Raw genomic sequence first — 23,565 nt, forward strand, 5'->3', positions numbered from 1 at the left:
TTTCTTTTTCTATGATCAAGCCTCAATGTTTCACACGTGCCGCTTGCATCAAGGGCGTTGTTAAACAAGAAGAAAAATGGCCATATAAAATCTGTCAAGGAAGAAGAAATGGTCATAACAGAGAACATAACAAAGGTACCACATCAGCGCATAACAAAAGCATCACGGCAAAAGGTATCACGCATGCACAGTAGAAATGCATCACAGCAGACACAGTGCAAGCATAGCTGAGAAATAAGAAATCTTCTAGAATTGTAAATATAAGACATGTGTCAAATAATCCTACCTCCATGTAATTTTGTTAGCAGAAATTCTTGTCTATATATAGCCTGTAAATTCATGCGAGAACGTAAGAAACCAATGAATGAAAATATAGTTTTATCTCCTAGGTATTTCGTTGAACGCCAGATATTCATTCTGGAAATTCATTGAATTACCGGTTACCAATGATTTTGGTGTGCTTTATTGCGAGGGTGAGGTGAGGAAGCGTATGTGTTGTAATATTATTCGTCATTACCTAAGTTTTTGTTTGAGTATCCACATCCGGTTCGCTATAAAATTTCTTAAATTTTAACTAAGATACACTATTCCTTAAATTTGATCCTAAATTTTACCTATCTTTAAAAAACTTCCTATATTCAATTCCCTATCTTTTTTCTATTCTATAAAAATAACTTTTCCTATTATTTCTTTATTACTTTTTTCTCTCACTTCCATTTCCATTCTTAACTACTAACTCTTTTGTCTTCTTTTATCTTGTTTTCAAAAATCATATTCTACTATATTTTGTAAACACTTTATACGATTTTTACCCGGATACAATAATACATTTTAAATTAATAAATTATTACAAATAATAATATTTTCTTAAATATGTGCGATTTTCAACGCGATAATATTTTTTAATATATTTTTGTCCGCTTATATAATGGTAATATTTTATTTTTATTGTGTAACGATAACAATTTTTGTCCTTCATTCAATGTTTAATTCTTTTTATCCTTCAGCCAACGGTAACATTTGTTGTATTTTCTCCAACGATAACATTTATTGTCTTTTCTCTAACGGTAACATTTTGTTAGTCATTTCCCTAATGGTAACTTTTTTGTCTTCTCACTAAGGGTAACATTTTTTTGTCCTATTGTAACGGTAACTTTTTCTGTTTTGTATAAATAGGCTTTTTGGTTCGAGTCACATTCTCACATTCTCTTGAACCTAAGTCTGATTTCATCTTAGAAATTTTCAATTTCAGACCTTATCTTCCACTCTCTTCATCAAATGGTTCGTTCATTCTTCCACAAATTGTTGCTTAACTTATCATCTGAAGATGAGATGAAGGTTGCTCTTAATGATGATGAAGGATCAACATCAAGGCATCGTCGCAATCACCAACGTCGTAAGTATATTCAGCGTGATTATATTCGAGGGCATGAATAACTATTTCACGACTATTTTGCAGAATCACCAGTATATCCCTCGAATCACTTTCGAATGAGTCGTCCATTATTTCTTCTTATTCAACATGACGTTGAGGCTTACGAACCCTACTTCATCCAAAGAAAAGATAATGCTGGAAGACTTAGTTTCTTTTCTATGCAAAATATAACCACTGCCATTAAAATGGTTGCATATGGAGTAACTGGTGATTTTATGGATGAATATATACAGATTGGACAAAGTACTGTAATGGAGAGCCTCAAAAAATTTGTGAAGATAATTGTAATTGTTTTTTCTAATGAATATTTGTTGTCTCCAAATGCTAATGATATTGCTCAATTACTGATTGGTAAACAATGTAAATTCTCAGGGATGCTCGGAAGCATTGATTGCATGCATTGAAAGTGAAAAAATTGTCCTGCTGCTTGGAAATGTATATACACCAACCACTGTCGTGAACCAACAATTATTGTAGAAACAAATATTTCGTATGATCTTTGAATATGACAAGCATTTTTTGGATTCGCTGGTTCATTTAATGATATAAATGTGCTAGAGAGATTTTTTATTTTCATGGAACTGGCCCAAGGTCGTGCTCCTCCAGTAATTTACTCAATCAATGTCAATGACACTACGGGGTACTACCTTGTCGATGACATTTATCCAAAGTGGTCAACTTTTGTGAAAACAATTTCATCTCCACAAGGGAATAACAAAAAAACATTTTGCAGCAGCATAAGAATCAGTATGAAATGATGTAGAGCGTGCATTTTGGTCATTCATTAACGATTTGCAATCGTTCGTGGACCTTCACAAATATTCAAGATCAAGGATCTAACAAATGTAATGAAAGCATATGTTATTCTACACAACATGATCATCGAAGACGAGTGTGATGATAATCAGGTTTCGAACATCGAGTTTGATCAAATTGACGAAGATATTCCGAAACTGTAGCGCAATCATACAACCGAACTTATGGACTTTATTCAGCATCATCATAAAATTAAAGACAGCTTGGCACATCATCAGCTCTAAGCAAATCTAATTGAAAATGACAATTCTATTCCCAACAATAGACTAATAACATAATATTTGTGTTATCTTCTAATTAGTAGTGACTATATTCCTCCTTTTTCAATTTTCATTCCCTAAACATGTTTTATTCAAGAACATGCAAATTATTTGCTGTAATATCAGGGGGTAATTTGTAATAGTTTGAGTAGTTGTAATGGCCAATTTCATTTTTCATAATATCTATGTACACAATCCATAAAACAACATCTTTAAAAGCTTCTAGCATAGATGGTTAACCGCGTTAAAAAAATTCTCAATCTCAGTCTCAATGACATCCAACCTCATTCTCAGTCTAAATAATAAATACTACAAATGATAAAAATTGTACTTTCCCTCAATAAAGTAATACATTTAATAAAAAAAAAAAATCAATCTTCTTCAGCATTGCGTCTCACCAGATTTCCCTTTGACGTTGCTCGAAATATATCTAATGTATCCAAGCAAGGTACTTACTTTGTTCATTATCGATCATCATTATTCGCTCCTCTCTCTCCTACCACTCTCTCCTCTGCTTTCTTTCAGGCGAATTCTAGTTTCTCTGCCTCCAACCCCATTCTCTCATCCTCTTGTCGAATTTTATTTCCCTGTCTTTCCCGATCATATTCCATCTTCTCAGCCTTGAGGCGAAAAAACTTTCTCCTGAGAACGTGACTCCTCCAAAAGAGTATACTTTAGCTTTCTCAAAGCAACAATCTCCTCTACTAACCTATCTTGGGCCTTATGTTTTCCTTTCTCAGCTTTTATTTCCATTGGCTACTCTAAGTCGATGACATCATTGTCCAGAACATTCTCCACCTTGAGATCACAAACTGAATCAATAGTAGCCCCCAAATATCGAGTCGAGGTTGGGGACGGGGACATCGTCGACCTTCGCTTTGAACCCTCATTTGTACAACGTTGAATCTATTTGGGTTGATCCTTCAACAGGTGCCAACAATACTCGAACTAAATAGAACTTTTTTCTAGCGATTGATACATGATCTTTGATTTGTCGAACTTGCATTTAAAAAAAAAAGACAAAATTAATGAGAAGGCAAATAACGAAAACATTCATTATAAAAAATAAAATGCAAAAAGCATTTAAAAGTATCATTATTCTACCTTGTCTTGTTTGGTCATGCCACTTTGATTCAACCCTTCAACCTGGGCTAGTTTCGCACTAAATTTGTTGGTCGCATTTTGAATAGACGACCACCGATGTATTACGGACTTCATGCTCCGCTCAGTTGTGATTTCTTTAAACTGATTAAAGTATTAAAAAAAGTTCTCAAAGTTGGGAGTGTTTTTCGTCTATTCCCTGGACAACATCAAGGTTACAATTAAGTTATGCTGAGACAAATAACTTATCTTCTTCGAGGGTGAAGTTCCCACCATTGGCTGATTTCCTTTCGACGAGATGATCATTATGGGGTAGGGGTGGAGAGTCATCAATAGTCATAGTAGAGTGTCCACTTTGACCACTATAAGTGGGGTTGAGTTGAGAATCTTGATTTAGGAGGTTGGTGAAGTACATATGTTCATGGTCTTGTGAGTCCATCTCTAAAAACTTATAGATAGACAACAACTAGTAGACATTAGACACGTAAGAACAAAGTTTGGGATGATTTTGTAAGTCGACTCAGGAATCGAATGGTAACATGTACGAAATTTGGCACCCTCCAATGGCTATAACAACCGGTGTTCACCCCAAACCATCAAATACAATTCACAACGTAGAGCAATTCACAGCACAGAGCAATTCATAGCATAGAGCAATGAAACAACACAGAACATTGAACTGCATAAAGTAATGAAACTGCACAGAGCAATGGAACATCATGGTCGCAATGGAACATCACAAAGCAATGAAAGAGCACATAGCAATTAAACAACAAGTTTGCAATGAAACAACACAGAGTAATGAAACTGCATAGAACAATGAAACAACATGGTTACAATGGAACACCACAAACTAATGAAACAACACAAAGTAATGAAACAGCACAAAGCAATTAAACATCACAACACAATGAAACTGCACAGAGTAATGAAACAGCGCATAGCAATTCACAACACAGAACAATGAAACAACATAGGGCAATGAAACTGTACAGAGTATTAAAACTACACAGATCAATAAAAAACACAAAGCAATGAAACTGCATAGAGCAATGAAATAGCACAGACCAATCCGACATCACTGAGCAATTGAACAACACAGATCAATCCAACAACAGGCGAAAATATCTAGGGTTTTTTTTTCATAATTTGCAATATATAGATCAGTGAAAAATAGCTCCAAATCTAAGCATAAAAAATGGCAATCTCAGCACATGGAGGAATAAATTGCTCAGAAAAATCTAGGGTTTTTTTCTCCTAAATTCCAATTCACAAATCAGTGGAAAATAGTCCCAAATCTAAGCATAGAAAATAATTATCACAACAATGGTGTGAAATACACTGCAACAAAAATCTGAGAAAAGCATTTATTCGAAGGAGATCTGAAAACCTGAAGGAAATATAGGGTTTTTAGTCAAAACGTTGGATCTGAAAATCCAACCTTGGAGGAACCTTATTCTCAGTGAAATGGGATAGAAGCTCGGTGCAAACAACCATGGAGGATCCCGAATAGATGAAATTCCAAAACCGCATGAAGCTGAATCGCCTCAACTCAAAATACTCGAACTTGAGCTCGAGTCCGAACTCAAGATTTTTTTTTATTCTTTGTTCGAACTCAACTCGATAAGCTAAACTTTCAACTCGAGCTCGTCTTACAAACGAGTTCAAGTCGAGTCGAGCTCGAGCTCGAGCTCAATTTGTTTATTTTTTAATTTTTTGAATAAGATTTAATCATTAATAAATAAATAAAATCTAATATTGAATTTATACAACTAACAAGTAGAACATCTATTGAATTATAAAATCTTAAAAAATTTATAAATAATTAATATCTAACTAGTTGATATTTATTCAAAATATTAATATATTATATGCATACATATATTATTAATACATACACTTAATATGATAGCATATATATATATATTTCATATATGGTTCACACATACTAGTATATGAAATTATTAAATTTTATCGACTAATTATTATACAAATTATAAAATATACTTATGAAGTATATTCACTATATAAACATAAGTAATTAGATTACATATTATATATTTAATTATAAAAGTGGTATGTTTTTATTATTAGTTAATACATATATATGTATATGTATATACACATAGGTGTATATATATATATTTATCAATATATGAATGAATTTTAATCGAGTCGAACTAACGAGTCGACTCGAGTATAAACGAGCAGATCTTAACGAGTCTTAGCCGAGTCGAGTCGAGTTTTGTCGGATATGCGTCATTTACAATTCGAGCAGGTATCTGTTTTTACGAACGAGTTTTTTTTTTTTTCACGATTCGAGTTTAACCGAGCAAGCTATCAAACTGACTGGTTCATTTACAGCTCTAAGGGCGATAGTGCCTTGAAAACTAGCTAGTGTGCTGCTGGCACTCATACAATTAATTGTATTTGACCGAAATATTTTTAACCATTTGGGGACAATAGACATATCACTAATACTGTGGATACCATCTCTCTTTTAAAATTGTCAAAACGATCATCGATCGACCTTCCATGCATAACTAATGCATGCATTCATGGACTTTCTAATAAAGTCAAATGCTATTCTTTTAAACGTAGTTTGCGTCTGATTTAATTTAAATCCTCACCTTGATTAAATGTAGGTGTGCAATATTGGACTTAATATCGACTCAAATTTCAACAATAACTAATAAAATCCTTTATTCTTACTGGCAAGCTTGATCGTAATTCTCAATTAACAATCATCTAACCACCTATCATGACCTAATTACTATAATTTTCTCAAATTTTTAAATAAAATATAAAAAAATACAACTTTGAATTTTCAAATTTTAAGATAAAAATTATATTTAAACTATTTTTTAACTTCATAATATTTTTATTCAACTTTTTATTTATTTTTAAAAATTTAATAAAATATCTTAACTCAAATTATTTCACTATTATTTTCAAAATATTTATCTTATTTGATTACCCAAACTAGCCTTGTAAACTAGCTAGTGTGCTGCTGGCCCTCGTACAATTAATTGTGTTTGACCTAAATATTTTCAACCATTTGGAAATGAATAGATCTCTCTCTCTAATACTGTGGATACCATCTCTCTCTCTGAAATCTGAATTGTCAAAAATGTTTTAATCATACTTAAAAACAATCAAAGTCAGTCCTTTCTTTTCTAGATAACACTTTGAATACTCTCTCTCTCAAGAATTGTCAAAAGAGTCGGACTCCTCTTCCATTTAGGCTACGTTTAGATGTTAAATTAAATTGAGTTGAGTTTAGTTAAGATAATAAAATATTATTAGAATATTATTTTTTAATATTATTATTATTTTAAAATTTGAAAAAGTTGAATTATTTATTAAATTTTGTGTTAAAATTTAAAAAAATTATAATGATGAGTTGAGATGAATTTAACTTCCAAACAAAGCCTTAAAGTAGCCTATTTAAGTTTACCCTTTTTGGTTTTTTGTTTTTGGTTTTTTTTTTTTTTTCCTTTTCATATTTTTTTATATATTTAAATATTTTAGAAAAATAAAAAAAATATCTTAATACATTTAAAATTACTTCCTTAATCATTAAGTAAAAAAAAAAATTATCATGCGATCAAATAGAGCAGTATAATTGAGAGGGCAAAGTAATTTTTTCTTTGTCAAAAATGTTTAAATCATAGCTAGAAAATAATCAAAGTCATTACTTTCATTTCTAGATCAACAGAAAATGAAAATATAGTTTAGCTTGTGGAAATATATTATCACAAAGTGACATGGTAATAGATATAGATATAAAGAGATTATATAAAAGTAAACTTATAAAATAACGCGACTTTATATGATCTGTTGATAAAAATAATTTTACAATCTAATATTCAAATACGTACTAATATTTAGGATCAGAAATGGGGTTAATTTTCAAGACTTTGTTGGTAGGATCAGATCTAAATGTTTGAAAAGCAAATGTTTCAGTTTATCAAACTCTTAAAAAGTCCAGCAGAATCTGCATGGGTTGTTATTATCACGAGGACCAAAATGATCGACCTTCCATGCATAATTAATGCTTGCATTCATGGACTTTCTAATAAAGTCAAATTATGCTATTCTTTTAAACGCAGTTTGCGTCTGATTTAATTTAAATCCTCATCTTGATTAAATGTAGGGTGGTGTGTAATAATGAAGTACTTAATATCGCCTCGAATTTCAACAATAACCAATCCAATCCTTTATTCTTATTGGCAAGCTTGCACGTTAACGTTCTCAATTTACAATCATCTAACCACCTATTAATTTTTTTATTTTTGATAATTTTAGGAGCAATTTTGTCCTTTTATGGAAAAGTTGAAATACATTACAATTTCTTGATAGTTTATAGGGTGATTGATCAAGAAATTGATAATTTGGGATTAATTGAAAGTTATGCGATAGTTTGAGAGAGTTTGTGTTTTTCCAAAAGACAATCTTTGTTTCGCTTGGAAGAAATCAAAAGAAATATCAATGTCACAACCAAAAACCTATAATAACCATCTATATTAGGAAAAGTCTTAAACCATGTTTATTCAAATTCTTAAAATATTTGAATTTTTATCAAAACTTAAATTTAGACTCAAAAAATTTTTTACAGTCACAAAAAATCATTTTCTAAACCTCATATATAATATTTTTCACGATCATCACTTGAGTCCATTTCATCTATATATATATCTTGCTCTTGTTTGCCATGCATGCATCTCTAAATTGATCCGCATCGATAATTTTTTATTTTTGTCTTGAAGCACCTCGCTGATTTTATTTTGTATTATAAAAAAAATTACTTATTAAAATATTGGCCCATTTGGATACAGAGATGAGATAAAATCATCTCATCTTATCTAATTTTAACTAATAATCTCACTACTATTCACAAACTATCTCAACTCATCTCATCTCATCTTACAATCCAAACGGGCCCTAAGTCAGCGTCCTAAATTTCGTTTTCCTGACTCCAATATTCGTAATAATTTTCATATGTAGTAAAATATATAAAATTAAAATAATATTAATTCAGTCACCCTATTACTCTTGAATCCAATTTACCCCCCCCCCCCCCCCCCCCACTTCTATATATATGTATCACATGAATCATTGGAGAATGAGATCTGATCTATCAGCAAAGTAGCTACTAATTAAAAGGTGATACAAAATGTGGAAAGTTGGATTATGTGTTGTGGGAGTGATTGTGGTGTGGTTTACTCGATGGATAAACAAATGGAGGAACCCAAAGTGCAATGGAATACTCCCTCCCGGTTCCATGGGACCTCCTCTTATCGGAGAGTCCCTTCAATTGATCATTCCCAGTTACTCTCTAGACCTCCATCCATTCATCAAGAAGAGAGTTCAGAGGTATCATATATATATGCTACTCTTTTATCTATTTATTTAATCCCTTGTAGATAAATTGAGTGATTTAAACTATATATTGACAGCAAATTAGTATAATATATATATATATATATATACACACTCTATAGTGTATATATAGATATATATTTACACTGAAAGTATTGGATAAGCAATTTTACACATGAGATCGGTAATTAGATAGCCAATCATTATGCAATCCTCTGATTTTCTTCTTCTTCTTGTACATGCTTATTCAGATATGGACCCATATTTCGAACAAGCGTGGCAGGCCAGCCTATGGTAGTATCAACAGATGTAGAGTTCAACCATTACTTAGCTAAACAAGAAGGGAGGTTGGTTCACATCTGGTATTTGGATTCATTTGCAGAGATCTTCAACCTAGAAGATGAAAATACTATTTCTAGAGCTGGTCACATTCACAAGTACGCCAGAAGTATTATATTGAATCACTTTGGTACTGACAGCCTCAAGGAAAAGTTGCTTTCTCAAATCGAAGAATTTGTCAACAAAACCCTTCAAACATGGTCAAGTCTGCCTTCTGTCGAAGTGAAACATGCCTCCTCAGTTGTGAGTTCCATTTTCTTCCCCATTATACACCTTCTCTGATAGCTTAGAATCTGAAAACACGCATTAATCGGATATAATTATATGTCTTTCAGATGACATTTGATCTCTTTGCCAAGCAATGTTTCGATTACGATGTTGAAAACTCAGCTGTGAAGATAAGTGAGAAGTTCTTATATACCTTGGACAGTCTAATATCATTTCCCTTGAATATCCCTGGCACTGCGTACCATAAATGCTTGAAGGTAATCAAAGTTATAATTAGAAAATGATAGACTTCTTATTTGAGATGATTTTGATACGTTTGTTTTAAAGATTCTTGGATTCTGTTCAGGACAAAAAAGAAGCATTGAATATGCTAAGGGATATAGTAAAAGAGAGGATGAAGTCGCCCGAGAAATATCGCGGAGATTTCCTTGATCAGATTACTGCTGACATGAATAAGGAGAGTTTCTTGACACAAGATTTTATCATATACTTATTGTATGGGCTATTATTTGCAAGCTTCGAGTCTATTTCTGCATCATTGTCCTTGACTCTCAAGCTACTTGCGGAGCATCCTGCTGTTCTACTACAGCTGACTGTAAGTAGACATAACGAATTCTAAGCCTGCAATCTTTACTTTCAATGTGCACGACAATGGTGTACCGGTACTGATGTTTTGTGTTTATCAGGCTGAGCATGAGGCCATTCTCAAAAATAGAGAGGATCCAAAATCCACGCTCACTTGGCATGAATATAAGTCGATGACTTTTACCTTTCAAGTCAGTCTCATCATGCTCTTTCTCTATGGTTGTTGGATTAAAATCTCTTATAATTTTGTCACCACATTAAATATTAGTAACTACATATTTTCCAATCTAAGGGATTGACCTAAGTGGTGAAGGTCTTGATCTTAAGATATCACTCTCTTTAAGATTCAAGGTTTAACACCTCATATGTGCAAACAGTCTTTTAGGCCACAACTTTGGTAAAAAGTCAGCGATTTAACCAGTTTCGTGTAGGAAAACTTCTGATAGTACGGTACACAAGACCGGAGTTCCCTGACATAAAAACAAAAAAACAAAACAAAAAACATATTCTACATCCTAATTTTCTTATAAACGTGTGGAAAATTGATTGCAGGTGATAAATGAAGCTCTTAGGTTGGGAAATGTTATTCCTGGTTTACTAAGAAGAGCATTGAAAGACATTGAATTCAAAGGTAATATAATACATATATATGTATTAATGCTGTCGACGAGAATATTTTGAATAAGGGTTACAAAGTGTAATTAATGCATGATTGGGGTTAATGGTTATCCAGGATATACAATTCCGGCCGGTTGGACCATCATGCTTGCTAATACTGCTATCCAACTGAACCCAAACACGTACGAGGATCCACTTGCTTTTAATCCATGGCGTTGGCAGGTGGGTATGTGTCATATCTTAATCCAGTTGCTGTTTGTTGGTTGGAATCAGATTGTTTGACATGAGATACTTTCTTTTTATCTTTAAAAATGATGGAAGCAGGATCTGGAACCACAAATTGTATCTAAGAACTTCATGCCTTTCGGAGGAGGAATTAGACAATGTGCAGGGGCAGAGTATTCCAAAACTTTCTTGGCTACCTTTTTACACGTCTTGGTCACCAAATATAGGTAAAAATGCTCCTTCTAATACTCACCCTTCAAACTTTTGAGGAATGATAATATTCATAAACTATTTTATAATTCATTTTGCAATATTTCAATGAGATGTATCCCTTCATAAAAAAAATAAAAAAAAATTACAAGTGCTACAGCTACAAAAATAAATTTATAAATTCACATGATTTCATATGATACGTTAGATCTACTTTATAATAAAAATTTATGATCAAATATATCATATCAAGTCACATCAGTTTATGAGTTTATTTTTATAAAATATTTTCGTGACTAAAGCATTTTTGTAAAAAAAAAATACCAAAGTTTCTTTTATTTAAATTCTATTTTGCAAATTGAAGTTGAAAAATATAGGAAATTTGAAATTTTCTGTAATTTAAAGTGCAAAGAGAAAAATAAATTAATGATAGTTTATGGATGAAAAACGTAATAATCCATTTTATTTTTTATTTTTTATAGGTGGACAAAAGTGAAGGGGGGAAAGATGGCTCGAAATCCTATCCTTTGGTTTGCAGACGGCATCCACATTAATTTCTCATTGCAAAATAATTAAGATTACGTAAAAGTAATTTTAAAAATTGACGTGATTTCATATAATTTATTAAATTTTACTTTATACTAAAAATAATTTTATAATATAATAAATCACATCAAAATAATATTGTTAATAATACTGTTAAGTGAGTTAGAGGTAGAAATATGTGACACGACCCGTTAATCAAACACGAACACGACACGATAAAAACGGATTTGAATTTGGCCTTAACGGGTTCAGGTTAAAACGGGTAAAGCTGTTATGACCAGCTAAGAAAGTTGATTTTACATTTATATCATATTTAGGATTGTAACATTAATATTTTACAATGTGTGTTTATCATATTTGGGATTGTAACTTTAATATTATTACAATATATATTTGTCATATTTGTGTAATTATGTGTTTATCATATTTGGTACTGTTGAAATTTGAATGTCGTATTTTTATTGTTTAGATTGTAATTTTAGACTTGTTGTTAGTTTTTTTTTTTTTTTTTTATACATGTTGTTTATATTTTAATATTTATATAAAACCAATCAAGTCAAATAGATTGAAACGGGTCTGTTCAACATATTAACATAAACGGGTTGAAACGGGTTGGGTCAGCTCAGATCGTGTCATGTCGTATCATATCGTGTCAATCTATTTTGTATTCAGTAACAGGTCGTGTTAAGGTTTGAGATTTTGACACGAATTTTTTAACGGATGTTCAGATTGACTTATTAAGTATAATGTACATGTCTTGACACGACACGAACACGACCTATTTGCACATATTGGTTAGGTGGAAATGTGTAATGTAAGGTTTTTTTTTAGCATTTCTAGTCCTTATGTAATATGATTAAATCTTCTTTATAATTTAAAACATCATATCAAGTCATGTTAATTTATAAATTTATTTTACAATATTTCTTTGTAAACCATGTGTTTTTCATCTTTTGGAGGCTTAATTGCTTCCACGTAAGGTCTAGATGATGGTATCCTTTTGGTTTGCCATTTTTCTTTATTTTGCTGTATTTGGTTTTCTCCCGTCACAGTGGATATTGATACAAATGAATGAAAGTGTTCTCTTTTTGTTTAAAGGAGAGAAAAAAAATGAAAAAGAGAGAGATGCCGACATTAATCAAAGTGATTACTTTCATCTTTAGCGTTGAAAATGAGCATGTTAGCATGTCAAAGATTATGTTTGGTTTTCCCCTTTAATGTCAACTATTGGTGAACTGATTCATAACTTGAAAGATTTAGGTCTCGTTTGGATAGCGATATAAGATAAAATGATTTTAGATAAAAATTAAAAATTAAATAAAATATTATTAAAATATTATTATTATTTTAAGATTTAAAAAAATTAAAGTATTTATTTTATTTTATATGAGAATTTAAAAAAATTATAATAATGAGATGATATGAAATGAGATGAAACCGTTTCTGTATCTAAACGAGACCTTATTATCATTTTTCAAATACTAAATCATTGCTTTGATATCATATTAAGTCATCAATAATTATAAAATCTAAATAACAAGTAGACATGAAAAAAAAAAAAACACTAATTATTAAATTGATATTCTATAAAAATGACTAACTGATTCAAAATCAAGAAAAGAAAATGGTAAAATGGCCCGGGCCCCATGTTTCTTAGCAAAGCTATTTAGGGGACAACATTAAACAATTTGATATCGTACAATAAATGGATGAAAGGTCGTTGTTAAAGGCACATTTGGATTCTCACTTCCGCTACTTCCGTGTCCTCGTTCAACACATGAACTGAACGGTTGTGGTCAAAGGCATAACCGAGGCACTAGAAGCAACCATTTTGTCGCGATCCCTGACAATTTTTTTTTTAATTTTTTTTTACTTAATAATTAAGAAAATATTTTTTTTAATGATATTATAAATTTTTATTTTTTTTAAATGTTTAAGGGTATAAAAAAATGAATGGTAAAAATAAAAAATAAAAAATAAACTTTTTTGACCTTATCGATACCCAACCTCGATAGGTACAGCCGTACAGCACTACTGATCTTACCTTTCAATAAAACTAGAATTATAGTCGGATGTCTTGAGTCGAAATAGCAAGATTGTTGGCCGTTCAAAAAAATAATAAATTTTTAAAATTTCTTTTACATCATTTTTTTAACACTTTCAAATATTTTTAAAAAATAAAAAAATTCATAATATTATTAAATAATATTTTTTTAATCACTGAGTTAAAAAAAAAAAAAAAACTAAAAAAAAAATGGAGCAAAACATGTAGCGGGATCCCAAGCATTGTCCCACATATATATCCTTGATAAAGAAACTGAAATGTTAAGAATTTAAAACTATAAAAATAAAAATAAAAATAAAAAAAACCCAGAAATTGTAAAAGTTTAAAATAATTTTTTAATATTAAAAAAATTAAGAAAAAAGAAAATTGTGTTTTTTTTAAATTAGAACAAGTAATCTGAGAAAGAAGCAAAATTCTGTGCGTTGTCTTTTTTTTTCTTTTTCTTTTGTTTTGAAACAATAGGAGTAAATTAAACAAGCGTAAAATGTTCTCTTACTCAATACTTCGACATTGAGAATGGTGACTGAAATGGGGATTCGTGTTGTTGTCTTTGTATTTTAGGAGTGATTTGATTCGGAGATAACGTCAGATAAATTGAAATAGTTTGTAAATAGTAAAATAAAAATTAAATTATTTATTATATTTTATATAAAAATTTAAAAAAATTATTTTAAAATTTAAAAAATTTATTATATTTTATGTATGAATTTAAAAAAATTATAATAATAAAATAAAATAAGCTAAGGAGAATTTTGACCGCAATAAGGCCCAAGTCTTGCAGTCCAAGTCAATGCTAATCAATAGGAATATTCCAATCAATAATTTTAAATACCCTCTCTCGATTAGTGCTCCCAGGTTCCAAGTGGTTTTCCGTATGCTTTTATTTCAGTTATACTCCATCTCGTTTTTTGTCCCGGGACTTGTCATGGCCGTTGGCAAGGATTTTTATTCCTATTTTTGTTATCTCATTTGCCCCACTACTGCACAAAGTTTTATTCTTGTTAATCCTCTCTGGTCTTTTAAGAACCTTCACTTGCATTATCATTTCATAAGCAGTTTGTTCTCACTCTTATATCTACATCCACCAGCTTCATTGTTTCCATATTCACAAAGACTGATCAGCAATATCCACTGCAGGATTGTGTGTTGTAGCATTGCTTCTAATCTGCATCACTCACTGGTTATTAAAGCGGAGGAGTCCCAAGATTGATGGAATCCTCCCTCCTGGTTCCATGGGCCTCCCTCTCATTGGAGAGACCCTTCAGTTGATAATTCCAAGTTATTCCTTAGATGTTTCCCCTTTCATTAAAAAGAGATTGCAAAGGTACGTGCAGCAAGAAAGTACCATTAATTCCAGTTCTGCTTTAAATGGCAAAAAATGACCATCGTTTGTTATCAATATTGTTCAGATTTGGGCCAGTGTTTCGAACTAGTGTCGCAGGACGGCCTGTTGTGGTTTCAGCGGACCCCGAATTCAACCATTTCGTCTTACAGCAAGAAGGGAAGTTGGTTGAATCATGGTACTTGGATTTGTTTGCAAAGGTCTTTAAACAAGGTGAGAATAGGCCAGATGGTGCCTACACTCACAAGTATATGAGAAACTTAGCTTTGGGCCACTTTGGTGCTGAGAGCCTCAGAACAAGGTTGCTATCTCAGTTGGAAGAACTGGTTACCGACACACTACGAACTTGGTCAAGTCAGGAATCCATAGAAGTGAAACGCGTTGCTGCAGCTGTAAACTTCTTTCTCTTTACTTCCTATGCTAAATTGCACATAGGTTTATAATTTCTACAAATGCAATATGCATGCATGTTGTTCTTTAGCCATGACTAAAACATCTCACTTTGGTCACAAAAAACGGATAGCTCTTCATTTTGGTGCAAAGCAGATGTTTAGTTATGACCCTGAAGAGTCTTCAGTAGACTTACCTGAGAAGTATATCAACTTCTCAAAGGGTCTTCTCTCCTTCCCAGTCAACATTCCCGGTACTGCTTACCATAAATGTTTAGAGGTAATTAAAATTTTGAAACACTCACAGTATTCTACAATTCATGATATATCATATGTGACTATAATTGGACCTCTTAAGCTTATTTAGGACCATGAGAAGGCATTGAACGTCATGCTGGATGTACTAAACAAGAGGCGCGCTTCATCTGAAGAGACGAATCATCGAGACGTGCTTGATCATCTCATCGAAGACATGAAAGTTGAGAGCTTCCTAACCGATGATTTTGTGGTTCAACTAATGTTTGGGCTACTTTTTGTTAGTTTTGATTCACTTTCATCAGCACTAATATTAGCTTTCAAGCTGCTCGCTGAGAACCCAACTGTGTTAGAGGACTTGACTGTACGTGACAGATATATATCTTTTACAAACTTTGAACAGTACCATGCATGTTTACAAAAAAATACATGTTTTTCACATTTGAGTTCAATAATCAGGCTGAGCATGAGGCAATTCTCGAAAGGAAAGCAAATTGGGATTCCCCAATCACATGGGAAGAATACAAATCGATGACTTACACACTATATGTCAGTTACTTCTACAGACCACTCATAATATTCCATATAATGGACGTTGGCATTTACCAAGTTTTTTTACCAGTATTGCAGGTTATAAATGAAACTCTTAGGCTGGGAAGTGTGGCACCCGGACTGATGCGAAGAGCAAAAAAAGATCTCCAAGTGAATGGTAATTAAACATGATCATACAAATAATATATATATATATATATACAGTGTTCCATCGATTCTATCGGAAAGTACATGATTTTAAGTGTAATGAAATGTTTATAAATTTTCTTCTGCCGGATATACAATTCCAGCAGGCTGGACTATCCTGGCTGTTACATCTGCACTTCAATTGAACCCCGAGACATTCGAGGATCCTCTAGCTTTCAACCCATAGCGTTGGAAGGTGCTTGATGATCAATTACTCATAGTGAACATTAACATTGACTGTTTCCATTTATCTCATTCTTTTTATATTTGCAATATCATATAAAAATATAGGACCTCAAGGCAAATGTGGTCTCAAAGCATTTCATGCCTTTTGGTGGGGGAATGAAACAGTGTGCTGGCGCAGAGTACTGCAGGGTGTTCCTTTGCCTTTTCTTCCATGTCTTGGTTACTAAATACAGGTAAAATATACCAGATTTGTGCTTGATATGCATGAAAGTACGTACCAACTGCCGGGACCTAATTTGTGGTGGTGGCATGACAAAGGTACTTGTTCTTATTTTAATACCCTTTTTTGTTTTCTCTCTTTTTTGTTAATTGGTTATAGGTGGACAAAGATTGATGGAGGAGACATTGTCCGGACTCCCATCTTGAAGTTTAGGAAAGCCCTGAGAATAAAGAACTCAGAGAAGCATGCAGCTTGATCAGCAGTACTACTACTGCACTAAATTTACAGCAATCAGATTGCTGATCAAACAAACACATGCAAATTAGTGGTTTTATTCTCAATAAATTATTTAAGCAATATGTATCTTACTTTGAAGAGTCCCTAGCTAGAGGACTCTTTTTATTTTTTTTGACAATGGAGGTGGGGGTTCGAATCAGGTTTTGTATTTGGAGACTAGTCGGGCTATATAGCATCAAGCCATCAGGCTCCCTAGAGGACTTAAAGAGCCGTTTGGTTGTGGGTTTATATGTTTCATATGCTTTTCAATTTCATTTAATTTCATCTGTTATTTATATGTTGTAATTTTTTTGGATATATACATCAATGAAATGTCTATTAAAGTTCTTAATTTGGGCTTAATTCGTTTGTTTGGACTGATAGTAAAGATTCATATGCTTCTTCGTTGACAATCACGAAGATTGAATATCTTATATATAATATATAATTGGCTGTATTCAATTCAGCGAGTCAGTTGGCAGTATTAAATATTGGTCCACGTACGGCCGCCTCCTAATCCGATTGATTTCATGATCTTATCATTTAAATAATAATAATAATAATTACAAAAAAGAAGAACGTGGTTCGAAACACATCATCCAAATACTGGACCACCGCCTTGTCGAAATTGATTTCATCTTATAATTTAGCAACCTTTATCCTACTTTTTTTTCCCTCCTTTCACATTTCTTTGCTAGCTATCAGCCTATCCATCTGGCAAGGGAAGTACTTACATAACAGGAATAATATTTATAGTCATAAAGTATATAAATATCATATATTTATTTTAAAAAAAATATATATATATGAGACCACATAAAGAAATAATTTTTTAATAATTTTTTTTTTAAATAAAAGTCACATATCCAAAAATGACATCTATCTAATTTTATTAAAAAAATTTCACTTATGACTGAGGAATATCACGCAATTCCAAGAGGACTTACAAAAAAACTTCCCAAATAACCAAAGCCCAATTGTCCAAAATCTGAAAAAAAATAAATATAAATAAATAAAAAACAACAACAACCAAAACCAACAAAAGACCCACCAAAACCAGAAAACTATTAACATCTAATATAAGACAATTAAAGCCTGACATACGGTAGTCCAATCTTATCTAGTCAAAGTTAGAGATGGTAAAATGTGATACGACTCGTTAATCTAACACGAACACGACACGATAAAAGCGGATTAAGGTTTAGTCTTAACGGGTTCGGATCAAAACGAATTGACCCATTAAGACACGATTGCTTAACGGTTTGATAACGGATCAACCCGTTATGACCCGTTATGAAAATTAATGTTACAATTATACCCTTATACCTAAAAATAAAATTATTGAAATTTTAATTTTAATATTTTTATTATTTTGATTGTAATTTTAGACTTGTAGTTAGTTTTATATTTTTTTTATAGATATTGAGATTTTAAAATTTATATAAAATTATGTTAAACTTAACTAGATCAAACAAGTTAATTTCGGGTATGTTCAACAGATTTACATAAACGGGTTGACACGACATGACCCGTTATGTTAACAGGTCGTGTTAGGGTTTGAGATTTTGACACGATAAGCTTAACGGGTCGGGTTAGGGTTGACATATATAGTATAATATATATATTTTGACATGACACGAACATGATCCATTAACACGATTTGTCACCCCTGGTCAAAGCACTCTCTTAATCTTGGAGGGAAGAGAAGTATTTCCTAAATATCTGAGAGTGTGATTCCATTTTTCCCTTGTCTTGCTAGAAAATCCGCTGCCTGATTCACCTCCCTAAATTGATGCGAAATGTTAAAATTCATACTTGTGAGTGATTCCTGTAACACCTCCCAAAAGTTCCACAAATACCAGACAGTGCAACACCTTTGCATAACCCAATTGACAACCACAACAGAGTCGCTTTATATCTCAACATTATGGAAACCCAGCGATTTACAAAATCTAACACCTATGGACAAAGCTCTTAACTAGATTCATTATTGGTTCCAAAACCATAGAATTATGAGAAAACATCTATCAAACTACCAGTAGAATCTCGAATGACCTCAGCCCCGCCACAATTTTTAGGATTCCCTCGGCAACTCCCATTAATATTCAATTTAACCCAACCTGCGGCTGGCTTCACCCACTTGATTAACCTCAGAGGTCTCTGTTTTATGGAAACAATGGGCACATCCAACTCATTGAGCAATTTTCGGTCTGTAGAAGACAACCTGGTTATCTTTGAAATATTTTTCGAGACATGGCGTACCCAGAATTTAATCTTCATCCATACCGAATCAATCGAAGAGTGAACCCCTTCATACGGGCTTTACACTGCCGTGCCCATAACCTCCACGTAATAAGGCTCAGAACTAGCCCGTTTAAAACTCCCCTCTATGATGACCGCTTCACACAACTAAACCACGTTGTTACCCGAGCCCACCATGAGCAACACTCCATGCACCGAACCCTCAATCCAAAGCAGCTTTCTTCCAAATTGCCTGCACAAACTCACTAGTGCAGAAAATATGGTCTAAAGTTTCTCTACTCTTAGACTCGCAACAATCACACCAAGATACCAGAGGAATGCCAATCGAACAAATACGACTGTCTACAGGTAAACAATTAAACCTGGCCTTCCACATACAAACAACGTCTTTCCTGGGTAGATGCTTCTGCCAAATCCAGTCTAACCATGGAAGCTTCTCCCTTCTCACTCTAATTATGTCCCAAGCACTAGCCGAAGAGAATAAACCATTACCATTCGGCTTCCATATAATTACATCCGCACCTTCACGTCTCCCGTCTACCTCATGAATAATCTCCCAAGCTTTGACTTGTCCTACCAGATCTTCAAGCAAATCTTCATCCCATTTACCATTCAACCAGCAGTCTTTTATTTGAAGATTAGGATTCTCAATGTTCAACATAGTGACACTCAGCGGACCACTACCCAACCTCTGATCAAACCAAAACGAAGCCGTGCCTTCACGAACCCGCACCTACATGTTATCCACCACTTCGGGAAGGACGTCCAGCAACGATTTTCATAACCTAGACTTCGTGCTCTTCCTTTCACTCAGCACCATGTGACCATTCTTGCCATATTTAGCTTTGAATAATTGGGACCATAAATTATTGGTAGCAAGAAAACGCCAAGCAAACTTCATATGCAATGCTCTCTGAAACTCAGCAAAATCTCTCAGCCCTATCCCACCCTCGATGAAAGAAGTGCACATTTTAGCCCACGCATACCATTTTCTTCTAAGTTGCATTTGATTCACCCAAAAAAATACAAATAAAAAATAGAATTGATCTTAGATAAAGTTATACCAAGCACCTTCAAAACAGCAAGTGGAATCACCATACTTGAAAGCACATGTCGAAGGAGAATGAGACGCCCTCCTTGAGATAACAACTTTAAACACCAACCCACCACCTTCTTTCTTATTTTTGAAACCGAAGGCTCAAGAATTCGAGCTGTAAGTTTAGATGCCTACAAAATTTACATAACTCATCATTTTATCTAGCATTACCAAACACTACAATAAAGTGCAAAGCACCAATAATATAAGCCATTGGAGGATTTGAGTTTAGATTTTAATTCTATAGCTAGATTGAAATGTCAATGTTTCAATTTAAGTCTCACATTATTTAAGAATAACTATTATATTATCTTAACTTCTTATATAAAAATTAAATCAATCCAGTGATTTGAATATAATTTTAAATTTTTAATAAATTATATATATTTATATATAATATATTTATTTATATATTAATATATATAAATAAAATATATATATATATATGGAGTGGGCCCCCCGCCCCGCTAAATCCTCTCCTCGCCTCGCATGGACGGAGCGGGATAGCCTGCCTCTTATCAACCTATCACTTCTCCCAATGAATATCTACTGACACGTGATACCTTCTCCGATTGAATATCTACCGGCATGTGATAGCTGATTAATGGATGGGCCAGGGAGGCGGCCTGCAGACACGATCACTTCTTTCGTAATACATAATTAGGGTTTTCATTTTTGATATTTTTGTTTGTTTATTTTTTTATATTGTGTTTTTTTATTTAAATAAATACACAAAATGATTTTTCCTTTTATGGGGTGTCGACTTCCGAAACAGGATCGGCTTGTCGACTTCCGAAAGCAGCAATCAAAAAATAGGAACAAAAGTCAGTCGGACTGGCGTCGCAATCGCATCATAGTTATTGTTTGTTCCGTGTACGTTTTCATTTTTATTTTTTGGGGTATATTAAAAGGTTGAATATCACGCCGTATCCATAAATGTCAGCTTTCAATTCAACGATATAATCAAATCAGTTCATGTTCGAATATAACAAATGTTTAGCAATATGATGACAGATATGCTAAAAATAGAAAGGTTTCTTTATATTTTGGATAATATTTAGAAATGAAGTTACGCCAAAAGTTCATAAATATTAAAAAAAAATTAAAAATTCTTGATTTGTGGAGCATGGCCCAAGGCTTCGTTGGAGAACCTTATGAGAAAACTATAAGCAAACATTATTTTTCATTGTTTAATCTTGTTTTTATTTTTGTTTTTTGTGAGCACTCGTTCTGCACGTTCTCACGACTAACGAGTTTTTTCCAGTTTGCCGACACAAAAATTAAAGAATAACAGACATTTGTATAATTATTTTTTATAATTTTTAAAGAATTATGTGTTAAAATAAAGATATTTATGTAAAGTAATTTTATTTTTATAACTATATTCTTAATTTAAAATATAATTATATAAAAATTATAAAAAATAATTGTAACTATAATTATATATTAGTTAGTGATAAGATTAGGACCGAGTTCATTCAATCCAGTCCACAGTCCAGAATTTTTCGAACCGGACCAGATCAGATTGGACTGAATGTAAATAAAATATATATATATAATTAATTAAATAATTTTCATCTAACCTAATCCTATCACTAACTAATATATAAGTATACTATATTATAATTATAAATTAAGTATAGACTATATAGTTATACAGTTATACTAATTTTACTAATATATAGCTATACTATATTACTAATAGTCTAATACTTTACACTAATACTATTATATAGTTATACTAATCATGATTCATAATAACTAATCACAATAAGTCTATAACTATATATATTTACTATTTAGTATCAATGTATTAATATATTCTTTAATGTATTACTAATACTATTAAGTATTAAGAGTTATAGTATAAATTATAATATATGTATAATCTATAAATTTATAATTGTATGTTAAGTATGTATTTTTCTCAATTATGCATGTAATATGTATGGATAATTAAATTATTTATGCTTATTGCTTCATTTACAAAATGTTAAAAATTGAATATGGCTCAAATTCAATGGCTCATTATGCATTAACATACTTTAAATTAGTAATAAAGTAATAATTAACATCGTCAATATAATTATAACTAAACTAAATCACTATAGTCTATAACTATAATTATAAATTATAACTAAATCACTATAAGTCTATAAGTCTACTGTATTTATACAGTATTAAATTATTAATATAGTATATAGTAATAATAGTATTAGTAATAATTTATATCAATGTATTATTATATAATATATAGTATTAGTATCACTATATCATTATAATATATATATATATACACACACACTATAAGTTTATATGTAGTAGTAACAGTAACGCTATAGTCTATAATAGTATAATATATAGTATTAGTATATATTAATATATCATAAGAGTTTTAGGATTATAGCATAATGTATGTATAATAGTATAGTATTAATATCACTATAAGTTATAACTATATATACCTAATAGGCTTATAGGCTAATACAATGATTTATTAATCATATTACAAATTTATTGTTTTCTTTTATCATTGTATTTTTCAAGATCAAGTTTTTTTTTTTTTTTAGTATTTTTAGCTAAAAAATTAACAAAATTTGAAGTGGGCTGAAAATAATTGAAATTGGGCAAAAAAAAAAAACCAGATTTAGATGGGCTAAATAGCTCATTTGGGGCATGTCCAGACCGAATGGACCAACCCTGGACCGGACCAAATTGAAATGGATCGAACTAGACCGGTCCTATATATACTCGATCCGGTCCAAGGTGGAAAATCCCTGGACCGAATAGGTCCGGTCCTGTCCATAAAACTGCTTAAGATTGGACCGGACCGATATCACCCCTATTTACGTCTAAATTTTTCATATATCGTAATTAAAATGTAAGGTTGAATTATGGAAACAATCTATATAAGATTTTTTTTTTTTAAAGTTAATATATATGTAGAAGGATTCCCTCCCCCCTCCCCCCCCACCCAAAAAAAAAAGGCCT

The 23,565-nt window shown here is 32.0% G+C and overlaps 1 protein-coding gene and 1 pseudogene across 1 annotated transcript; both read left to right on the forward strand.

Moving 5' to 3' along the window:
- The first annotated feature begins 8,735 nt into the window (after positions 1 to 8,735).
- Positions 8,736 to 11,775, forward strand: LOC121256402 (cucurbitadienol 11-hydroxylase-like). The gene is made up of 9 exons (XM_041157197.1): positions 8,736 to 8,988; positions 9,246 to 9,576; positions 9,669 to 9,818; positions 9,908 to 10,156; positions 10,248 to 10,337; positions 10,699 to 10,777; positions 10,880 to 10,986; positions 11,089 to 11,216; positions 11,682 to 11,775. The coding sequence occupies exons 1-9, from the start codon at positions 8,789 to 8,791 to the stop codon at positions 11,773 to 11,775; spliced, it is 1,428 nt and encodes a 475-aa protein (XP_041013131.1). The 5' UTR covers positions 8,736 to 8,788.
- A 2,960-nt stretch (positions 11,776 to 14,735) lies between these two features.
- On the forward strand, positions 14,736 to 17,196 carry LOC121254364 (annotated as a pseudogene).
- Positions 17,197 to 23,565: the final 6,369 nt, after the last annotated feature.

The sequence above is a fragment of the Juglans microcarpa x Juglans regia genome, chromosome 3D, assembly GCF_004785595.1.
Source record: "Juglans microcarpa x Juglans regia isolate MS1-56 chromosome 3D, Jm3101_v1.0, whole genome shotgun sequence".
NCBI classification, from domain to species: Eukaryota; Viridiplantae; Streptophyta; class Magnoliopsida; order Fagales; family Juglandaceae; genus Juglans; species Juglans microcarpa x Juglans regia.

Bases quoted from the DNA above. Each gene is read 5' to 3' on its own strand.
- LOC121256402 (XM_041157197.1), top strand. From the start codon at position 8,789: ATGTGGAAAGTTGGATTATGTGTTGTGGGAGTGATTGTGGTGTGGTTT. The intron at 10,338-10,698 runs GTCAGTCTCATC...AATTGATTGCAG, and splicing joins CGATGACTTTTACCTTTCAA to GTGATAAATGAAGCTCTTAG. The intron at 10,778-10,879 runs GTAATATAATAC...ATGGTTATCCAG, and splicing joins GAAAGACATTGAATTCAAAG to GATATACAATTCCGGCCGGT.